General features: G+C 41.9%; 3 protein-coding genes across 3 annotated transcripts in view; 2 read left to right on the forward strand and 1 right to left on the reverse strand.

Annotated features, from left to right (window-relative positions):
- Nucleotides 1–77: 77 nt before the first annotated feature.
- Nucleotides 78–1,577, forward strand: LOC109955603 (nucleotide triphosphate diphosphatase NUDT15-like). Its single transcript, XM_020591907.1, has 3 exons — nt 78–374; nt 908–1,104; nt 1,198–1,577. The coding sequence occupies exons 1-3, from the start codon at nt 226–228 to the stop codon at nt 1,323–1,325; spliced, it is 474 nt and encodes a 157-aa protein (XP_020447563.1). The 5' UTR covers nt 78–225; the 3' UTR covers nt 1,326–1,577.
- Nucleotides 1,578–3,556: 1,979 nt separating this feature from the next.
- On the reverse strand, nt 3,557–6,304 carry LOC109955716 (carboxypeptidase O-like). The gene is made up of 8 exons (XM_020592128.1): nt 6,156–6,304; nt 5,700–5,739; nt 5,491–5,592; nt 5,281–5,385; nt 4,775–4,888; nt 4,341–4,434; nt 3,729–3,931; nt 3,557–3,631 (listed from the first exon to the last, which is right to left on the reverse strand). The coding sequence occupies exons 1-8, from the start codon at nt 6,197–6,199 to the stop codon at nt 3,557–3,559; spliced, it is 777 nt and encodes a 258-aa protein (XP_020447784.1). The 5' UTR covers nt 6,200–6,304.
- A 1,055-nt stretch (nt 6,305–7,359) lies between these two features.
- Nucleotides 7,360–9,934, forward strand: part of trim25l (tripartite motif containing 25, like) — a 7,270-nt gene continuing 4,695 nt past the window's right edge. The window contains exons 1-7 of the mRNA XM_020591920.1: nt 7,360–7,989; nt 8,736–8,831; nt 8,934–9,167; nt 9,335–9,494; nt 9,582–9,614; nt 9,717–9,746; nt 9,852–9,896. Of these exons, the coding sequence (XP_020447576.1) occupies nt 7,360–7,989; nt 8,736–8,831; nt 8,934–9,167; nt 9,335–9,494; nt 9,582–9,614; nt 9,717–9,746; nt 9,852–9,896 (1,228 nt within the window). The remainder of the gene's footprint in view (nt 7,990–8,735; nt 8,832–8,933; nt 9,168–9,334; nt 9,495–9,581; nt 9,615–9,716; nt 9,747–9,851; nt 9,897–9,934) is intronic.

Below are 9,934 nucleotides of genomic sequence, written 5' to 3' on the forward strand. Positions count from 1 at the left end.
TATATATAAAACGCTCCCACTCTATATAGTGAGAGAGTAGTGACACACCAGAGAGGACATGATCGCTCTAAGGAGTTTTTAAGCGAACCCGGAAGTATACAGAACTGAAACCTCTTGGTGCACCGGGGCATTTCCTCTTCGGTGTAGCACAGCGGAGTTGAGAAGAGGTTTGTTTAGCAAGCTTTATTTGCTAAACATTTATGAGTTGATTTCGAGTTTGTCCAGATGCCAAATAAAACCGTGAAACGCCCAGGAGTTGGGGTCGGGGTGCTGGTAACGGACCCATTCCATCCCGGATGTGTTCTCCTGGGAAAACGTAGGAGTGTAATGGGAAAAGGGACGTACCAGCTTCCCGGTGGTCACTTGGAGTTTGGGTAGGTAAATGGTAAACTAAACCATAAATATGACCCTGTTTACTAGTATATATATGTGACGTATGGCCTATTGTGAATGTTGCTTTATTCATATTAGTAAGCAAATTTCTTCTTGTAACAAAACACACGATTCTTTTCAAGATGTTTTCTTGTTATTATAATGTAAATTACAGTGAAATAAGTACTTTTGGATCAGTTGTTATTATGCCGAATTCTCCCGAAATGCTTAATAAATATTGATACATATTCTCAATTTGCATCGTTACAACTGCCTGTCATCTACGTGCGCGCACATACTAATTCGTAATATTTTTAAATGCAATTTGGTTTATGGTAGTGAAGCCTGGTAATACATTCGAGATTCTTTAAGATCCACTAAAGACAGGTACTTGGAAGGAAAGGTCATTTGAGAAGTGGAGGGAAAGTAATGTAACTACGTTCCTCAGTTTACAGTAGGCTACATCTATCTTTCCATGTCATGTGAAATGGTGAGAGAAAGACCTGATGTGACACTTTCACTCTGTTCCTGAAAGAGAGACGTGGGAGGAGTGTGCTCATAGAGAGGTGCTGGAGGAAGCAGGGGTGCGTTTGGTGAACGTCTGCTTTGCGTCAGTAGTGAACTCCATCAGACAGGAGGAGCAGTACCACTACGTCACCATTATCATGCAAGGGGAATTGGACAGAAAGCAGTCAGGAGAGCCAGAGAACCTGGAGCCAGAAAAGAATGAAGGTACAGTATGTTAAGTGGAGCTACTCTTAAGTTTTAAATGGGGGAAATAATCATTTCTCTCCCTCTAAGCATCTGTGGTTCTGTCCCTCCCAGGCTGGACATGGACACACTGGGACCAGTTTCCTCCTGAGGAGCAGCTGTTCTTGCCTTTGGCTGGTCTGAGACAACAAGGCTTCCATCCATTCAGAAACACAGAGACAAACACTGAAACTCAGCCCTGAAGTTGCCTGTTACACAGAGAGAAGCTTCTTTCTTTCCTCACAGGAAGTTATATGATACCTCTTCCCTTTCTTGCTTTTCAGGAGTCATGTTTTTCTGTTACACCACATGCTGTAATTGAATGTCTTTTCTATTTTTGGAATGAATGACTAAAAGACTAGTATACTGTGATTTTATTTAGATTTTAAGCATAAGAGTGTAAATAAAATGGACGACGCAAACACAGTTTAAAAGACACATGAACACAAAAAATATAATTTATTTGAATTTTTTATTCTGTATGGCAACATTATTCATGCTCTTTAGTCCCAGGTAATATTTAGTGATGAAAATAAATAGTCTAATGCACTGGACATTAGACTACCACTGTAATATGACAGATATGGAAGAACATTTCAGCTCTTTCAGACACTTTACTACAGTTTTATAATATAATAAGAAAAAACAAGCATGCATTGTTACTTATTGAACAGAAGTTTCCTTCTCCACCTCACAACAGGGTGGTGCTGGTGGTGACACCCACTGCTAACAGAAGGGTCCACAGGGTTGTGAAAGTGGCGTCCACAGCACCATTGAAAGTGTTATCGTGGGCAGAGGTGATGACGTGGAGGGCTCCTCTATAGGCCTCCTCACAGGTCGGCTGGATCTGATCCTCAGGAAGCTCAAAGCCGAAGTCCCGTTATCTGTCAGCTCAAAGGTATAGACGAAAGGGATCCCTTGCAGCCCGGCCCAGTCACTAGATGTACCAGAGTTGGCATCTGTAAAAGGAGCTTACATATTTATATTTTGTCTTATGTAAACTACTCAATAATCTAATCATTTAAACCTAATAGTCACACTTTCCCTCATACTCAAATTAAAACCAGTAAACCATTGTCTGTGATCAGCAGGCATGTGTGTACTTACACAGTATATCTGGCGAGGTTCCTACAGTGTAGTTCATCCCATGGACCTTCTTAATTTCATTTGCTGCAGCCAGACCCACCTTCATCTGAGGAAGCACACATTAGCTTCTCTCAGACACTCACTGAGAAGTGCAAATATCCAGAGCAGCCAAAGACTCATCCTGTCTGAAACAAAAGGCCAACAGTACTTTGGAGTTTTGCTGATTTTTCAGCTATCGTCATGATAACACGGTTGGAACCTCTGCGGCTCGACATGAATGAAGCTACATCTTGTTCAGAAAATGACAGTTTTGATATTAAACGTTGCAGACTTGGTTAAAGGAATTTCAAAACTGAACTTCAAAAACTGTTAAATGAACAGTGAACTGTTTAATGTATATTTTGATTTGAAACTTGAAATCAATCAGAAGGAGCATTTAGACCCTGCTAAGTTACTACAGTGTAAACATTGATGGTTAGACTCTCAGTTGCCAGATACCCTTCTAATTGCACATTAATTTGGAGGTGCACATACACAATTTATTGGCTGATATTAGCCACTGGCTGCTATTATCTTGCTAATACAGTATATTTCTTTTGGTGTCTAGAGCCCAATAATTCACTGCAGTAGAAACTGCAGTACAGAACTGCGAAAGAGGTCATTTAGTTTGTCCACCAGAGAACAATTTTATTTTTCAACGGTTAAATGTGCTATTCAGTATGGAAGAGATTTGCATCTACATTGTTTATGTTTTAAAAGTGATACATCTTTATTGCATCAAATTGATATCAGCATCCACCTTAAAAATCCAGTATTGGTCAGTCTGTCTACTCAAATTGAGTGAGAACTTTGCCAGTCTAAATAAGAAGTCCTGACAGGATCTTCTTGTATCTATTTTAGTCTCGGTGTTCATCATTCATGTCAGTTTTATTTATTTGAGATCCATAATTGAAAACTTTGTCATAAACAAGACTCTGCATCCTGCCAAGCTGAAGAACCACGGTGTAGTTTGAATGCATAATTCTCTCTGGTTGATGTTTCCAGTGGGCTGTTGCCTGCATCAGCCTCCCTCCTAACAACAGCCAGCCCTTCATTTTCCACTATCAGTGTTTCACAGCCTCCCCCGTTCTGTTCTGCCCTGGCAGCCGAGGACCGACTGCTCACGGATGCTGACTATGTAAATGATATAATCTGTTATGTGTATGATTTGTATACACTGTGTTAAGTCCTACTGCACTTTGCCATGCACCACTCTACTGTGCTGTAAATCCAGCAAACAATATTAAATCCAAAACCGTGAAACAAATTATTATTAAGGTGTTTACTGGAATGTTATTCACAGACTGTTTCATTTACTGTTGGTTTTTATCAACGACATACGCTCAGTTTCTATGGCAGTATGTGGCACATCCTTTTTACTGATCTAGAAGCATGCAGTGACAAACCTAATCAGGCTCTACAGATGCATGAGCACCGTTTATCCTGAGATGTGATATTACTGTGTTTGGTGATGTAAATACCAGCTCATCGTAGTTGGGGGCGGTGAAATTGGGGTTTCCATAGGGAATCAGGAGGAGCTGGCTGTAGGAGTGGATGGTGAAGAAACACAGGAAGTGGTCTTTGCGGGTTCCTACAAAGTAGGTTACAGCCTGGGCCTCAGGCTCAGACAAAGCGCTGCTCCCACAGAAGGTCCTTGAGCAGCAGTTAAATGATGCTCCAATTGCTGTGAAAGCAGCCAAAGATAAAAAAAAAAAACAGAATGTAATATAGTAATAACATGACTTCTTCTATAACATGGGCACGCAAGTTCACCTTTTTACATGTTAAGGGAGCATTCAGTTGCTATGTAGTACCAGACAGGAAGGGGTTAATGAAAGATGGTACCAGGTTGCATTGTGGGAATTGTATGATCCAACATGTTTGCACTAAATGTCAAGATCTCTGCTTCAATTTTGAGTGCTCTACTAAATCACTGGACTCCTCCTTTAAATGAAATAATGTAGGAGCTTTGGGAAGATCTCGTAAAAAGAGTCAGGTACATACTAATCTGTTGCTATCAAAAGAAAGGACTATATAAACAGTATAGTGTTTTAATACTATATATGACTGTAATGAACTGTCACAAGACTTACTGCTCCAGTAGGCGTCAAAGTTGTGGTTGAGATCGGTGCCATAACAGTCACAGTCTGAAGGTCCTGGTGATCTGTTCTTCCTCCTCAGTCGAGTCTGAACGGGTCAGAACGGTCAGTCGGTTAAATCAGCTGGTTCTAATCATTCTACCATTTAGTAAATAAATAAAACGGGCCCTTGACATTTCTCCACAGGTTTAAATGCTGCCTTGGATTAGTGTTTGATGTTAGTTTCCCCATTCAGCTTGTTTTGAAAATGAAATGATTTAGAGTTTGGGGCATACTGGGCATCAGAAATACATTTATTCACTGATTGAATTGTAGCTCAGTTTGTTTAAATAGACTATGATTTTCTCATATCCTGTTCATCTGTGGCTCGAGAGCTTGGAGCTAAAGCACTGAATCTTAAAAAGTAATTAGATAATATGCTGACTGACTGTGTTGTCCTTCCAGGAGTAGATGTAGCCATCCACGTTGAGCACAGGAGTAACATAGAAGTCCATGTTCTTCATCTCTTCAATTTTTGGGTCTGTTTTGTATGTTTGCAGGATCTGATTTGATGGAACAAGCAAAAACATGTGGGTCAGGTTGATATGTATGATCCAACATGTTTGCACTAAATGTCAAGATCTCTGCTTCAACGTTGGAGGACATACAGTATATATGAACTGGTGGTTAAATAAAAATCACTTTTATTTGGCCAAGTATGTTACACACACAAGGAGTTTGTTTGTGGCACAGAACCAAGGCAGCCATTTTTTAGCACCAACTCACACCGATGGCTCTAACCATCGGGGGTAACTTGGGGGTTCAGTGTCTTGCCCAAGGACACGTCGACATGTGGACTGCAGGCACCGAGATTCAAACCTCCAACCCTCTGGTTGGGAGATGACTGCTCTACCCACTGAACTGTCCCCATCATTTTTAATGACCTGTCTCTTACCTGCCTGACAAAGTACTGACAGAAGGCTGGAGAAATCCATTCCCGTGCATGTATACCACAGTCCATCCACACAGCTTTCTTTTTCCAGTCAGTATTCAGGCCAATCTGGAGGACAAATTCAAACATACACCAAACCAAAACTATCAGCACGCTCTGGTATCTTAGTTCCTAATTTATGATCTGAAATAAACAATGAAAAAATTGGATTACCTTGAGTAAGCTAATCGTCCTCTTCTCATAAGTCTGTCCATAGTTTACAATGGTCACAACATCAGAGTGATTCTCAGCAATCTGAACCATCCAGTTGGTGATCTGCAGAGCATCGTTCCACATCAGTGTTTGTGTTTGTGTGTGTGTGTGTGTGTGTGTGTAGTGATCTGTTCAGTTAACATGTGTGAACCGTGATTAGGCTTACTCACCTCTGACATTGGATGGTATTTGTAGTAGTCGTACTCCACTCTGTTGCACACAAATACATACACAGTAAATACACGAGAAGCGGTGAGCCTACCCAGGGATGTAGGACAAAAGTATGACACTGTACATATGCAGCCATATCGGGCCCCCTTCCCCCTTTTAATACACCCCGTGTCCTACCTGTAAGAATAACTGAATCAATGAGTGAAAGTGAGTGTGATCTAAATGTTCCCCTCTAACTCTTGGCTAAATTGTAAATAAGTGCATTTAAAATATTGACCAGTATACAGATAGATCTGTCAAATATTTTCTCAATTAATTGATTACTATTACTCTCCAAAGCAAGAACTGGAGAATGTTTGGCAATTTTGACATAAATAATTAACTGATTATTTAAATAGCTGCCAGTTAATCTTTTGTCAATCATGCAATCAATTAATCAGCCACTCAATACTAACTCTCTAGATTTGTTCTTGTTAGTTTGAAGTGCAGTAAAACTCATCTGTCTACTGTCACTGCTCCCGTTGCTGAGAGCAGCACCACAAAGCTCAGTCCCACAGAGTCCAGCATTGTCACGTTGTGAAAACAAGCTCCTTGGTTTTGGCTTCACCTGCTTTAAAGAAGACATCCATCAGATAATGATACACCTTTTCCTCAGTCACAGACCACTGTTTGTTGTATTAGTTCTGAGCTGGGACTCCTGATTTGTTTTTACGCTGATCACAGTCAACGAAGTGCATGATATTTATTTCCTTTCTGTGATGACATACAGTACTGCCCTGTACCGGGGCACAAACACAATAGACATTATATTGTGTAATTCATAGCTTACTTTGTTATTGAAATAAGCACAGGTTGGACTTGTATCAGCGTTCGCTGTCTTTCCTGATGATGATGATGATGGGGGTTGATACTGTCACCATCACCTGTAACACCAGGACAGACTGACTGATCCACTGTAGCAAGACATAATGTTTTATATTCAGATGATGAATGAACGGATTTCTATTCAGAGACTGTTTCTCACAGAGGCAATGGAAATGGGCTTGTGGCTCCCAGGTTGCACTTGTGGATGCTGTAACCTGTGACTGGAGAACAGAGGCAGAGTTAATACTGTAACTAGCCTACATGAAATGCTGACTGTGGGCTTCACTAAACACCACTATAATTTATATTTGGCTCAGACCTTTAAGGCGTCACTGAAACCTACAGACACTATAGCAGTTATAGTAAGGACATTTTGCTAATAACACTTAACGTATGCACTTTTATCTAAATCGAAGTTTAATTGCTATAAAGTACTTTTTACATTGTGGTATTGGTATGTTTACTGTATGAGGATCTCAGTACTTCTGGGCAGTGGTTTGGTAAAGTGATAAAGTGATCAGTCCATTCTCGCCTTAATTCTTCTGGCATTTTGCCGTTTTCCACCAACACCCGTTTTCCCCGCTAAACCTGCCTGGTGGCTCTGGCTCCGCCCAGATCACCTGCTCTCACCTGAGAGACAGCCTTTTCAGGCTAGTCCTACCTCTTTACATTTCTGAATCATTCTCTCCTGCTGTCCTGCTTTACATTTCTTGAAACGTGAGTTTAATTCGTCTTGACCATCTCCCTGTTCTCTATTCGCTCTGTTTTGTTTTCATTTTGTCTGACAGTGCCACCATGAGTGGTAAACTGTGGACAGAGGAGCAGTTTAACTGCCCTGTGTGTCTGGATCTCCCCAATGATCCAGTCACCATCCCCTGCGGACACAGCTATTGTATGGCCTGCATCAAGGACTACTGGACCAAGGACGAGGCCAAGGGTATCTTCAGCTGCCCACAGTGCCGCCAGACCTTCTGCCCCAAGCCCCCCCTGTCCAGGAACACCATGCTGGCTGAAGCTGTGGAGCAACTTCGAAAAGGGGCCCTCAAATCTGATGTACGCGATTCTATCCGTAGCACCCGAGGGGTCGTGTCCTCCTCATCTAGATCCAAAGGGAAGTTCTCCTCAGCAGATGTGCCATGTGACATGTGTAAAGGAGAACAGCGAGCAGCAGTCAAGAGCTGTCTGGTGTGTATGAGCTCATACTGTGAATCCCACCTGAAGCTCCATCAGACACAGAAGGCCCTGAAGGAGCACGAGCTCATTGCACCCACAGGCAATCTGTCTGAGAAGATCTGCACCCAGCACAAGTACCTGCAGGAGTTCTTCTGTCGCCAGTGTAAGGTGTTCGTCTGCTGGCTGTGCACCAGCAACCAGCACAAAGGCCACGAGTGTGTGTCCACCAAGGCTGAGCGCTTGGAGAAACAGGTAGGCAAGGATGAAAGCTGCAGTGGCCTCAGGCACCAGATAAGAAGATGGTGATAAGAAGTGTAGAACTGTTTTCTGTTTTAATTACACAGTATATGGTGACATAGCACCAATTCACTTACACCTAGTGGTGCAGCAGTTAAATATGATGATTGTGTGTACTGTATGTTCACAAGGACAAGTATACAATATGTCCAATCACTCAACCTCAAAAGCCACAATTACCAGTATCTTCGTATTTAGTTTATCTGCATTAATTCCTTACTTAATGTCCTTCAAACTGAACATGTTTCAACTTGAGTAAAAACTGGCTGAATGAATCTAAGCATGCAGAGCCAGGAGGGAACAGGAAAAAGACTAGAGGGAAACAACAGAAAGAACTCAAGTTCTGCTGAGTTCAGTCCAAGGCCGAGCTGAACACAAGTTGTTACTGTTGCAGTATCAATACATAAATAATTCTGACTGGTTAAACACTGATAACAGGTCATAGGAGGGAACACTGTTTCATTGTGTCTGATGAGTTTCTGTTTAAGGTGTTGCCCTCTGTCACCACTGCTCTGTTTGTGTCTGACTTTGACTCCAGCCAGGCTGAGGACATTCCAAACCACATTCCTGTCCATTCATAAGGCTCCACCTTCTCATTATGCCTTCTGTGTCACATATACAGCTGTGTTAGACTGATGGGAATTTTGTTTTTGAATGTTATGTCTTTGTGTACCTCTCTGTCTTTGTGTACCTCTCTGTAGAAAGTGCTGTCAGACATGCAGGCAGCAAATCAGCAGAGACTGAAAGACAGAGAGCAGGAGTTGAAAGACATGAAGAAGATGATGGAGGGGGTGCAGGTTAGTCATGAGTTTTACCTTTCTATTGGTTAACTTGCACCAACTTTGGAATGACAAGATAACTGAATAATTTTCACTTTTTCTTATTCTTTGCATGCCCAGCGCTCTTCAGACAGGGTGCACGACGATATAGAGCAGGTGTTGTCGGAGCTGCAGCACTCATTGGAGCGTCTGCAGGAGCTGCTGGAAGAGACATTGGATCAGACCAGTCAGGAGAAGATGGGCCAGGCCCAGGAAGTGGTTAATAGCTTGGAGGCCGAGATCAAGGAGCTGAAGAGGAGGGACGTGGAGATGAAGGACCTGATCCGCTGTGAGGACCACATCCACTACCTGCAGGTAGGCTGGGCCAGGGAGATTATCACAGAGGGACACGTGATATTGGCTTTTCTCATACTTTGTGGGTCTGTTGACACATAACACAACAAGATACAGAGTTACAATTTACAGTCTACTGTAAGCTATGCATTTTCTCTAAAATCCAAAACCACTACTTTTAATTTCAGACATATGAGTTCATGTGCAGTCCTCTTGAGTCTGGGGACCTGCCCCCTCTAGTTGTCAATCCAGACGCTTCCTTTGAGCCTGTAAAAAACACCATCCTGGACCTGAGGGAGCGGGTGGAGGACCTTTGCAACCAGGAGCTGGGCAAGATCACCAAACAAGGTGTGTTACCAAAGTACTGTCATATTCACGGACCTTCTTTTCTTTTCATGTCTTTCATTTTTCAGCTTATTGTCTGTTCTTTCCCAGTCAATGACACAACACTGTTCACTTTGGGAGACTGTAAGTGGCAAACATTTTTCTGTTCAGTGTGAGCATAACAAAAATTGTACTGTAGTTGTGCTGCCTTCTTCCTTAACACTTGCTTCTTCATATTTTTTCCAGCCAACCGCCAGAAAGCAGGAATTCTTAAATGTGAGATTTGTATTTTCTTATTCAGTGTCATTGCATTATACAACTATTTATTTTTATGATCCTAAAACCTAATTTAAAATGTTTTGATTTCCCATTCTTCTATAGTATTTTCTGGTCTGGGGTCCCGCAGCACAAACAATCGTTCATCAGGTGTGTTTTTTATCTGCCATAATTACATTTTTGTAACA

This window comes from Monopterus albus, unplaced genomic scaffold (assembly GCF_001952655.1).
Source record: "Monopterus albus unplaced genomic scaffold, M_albus_1.0 scaffold16.1, whole genome shotgun sequence".
Classification (NCBI taxonomy): Eukaryota; Metazoa; Chordata; class Actinopteri; order Synbranchiformes; family Synbranchidae; genus Monopterus; species Monopterus albus.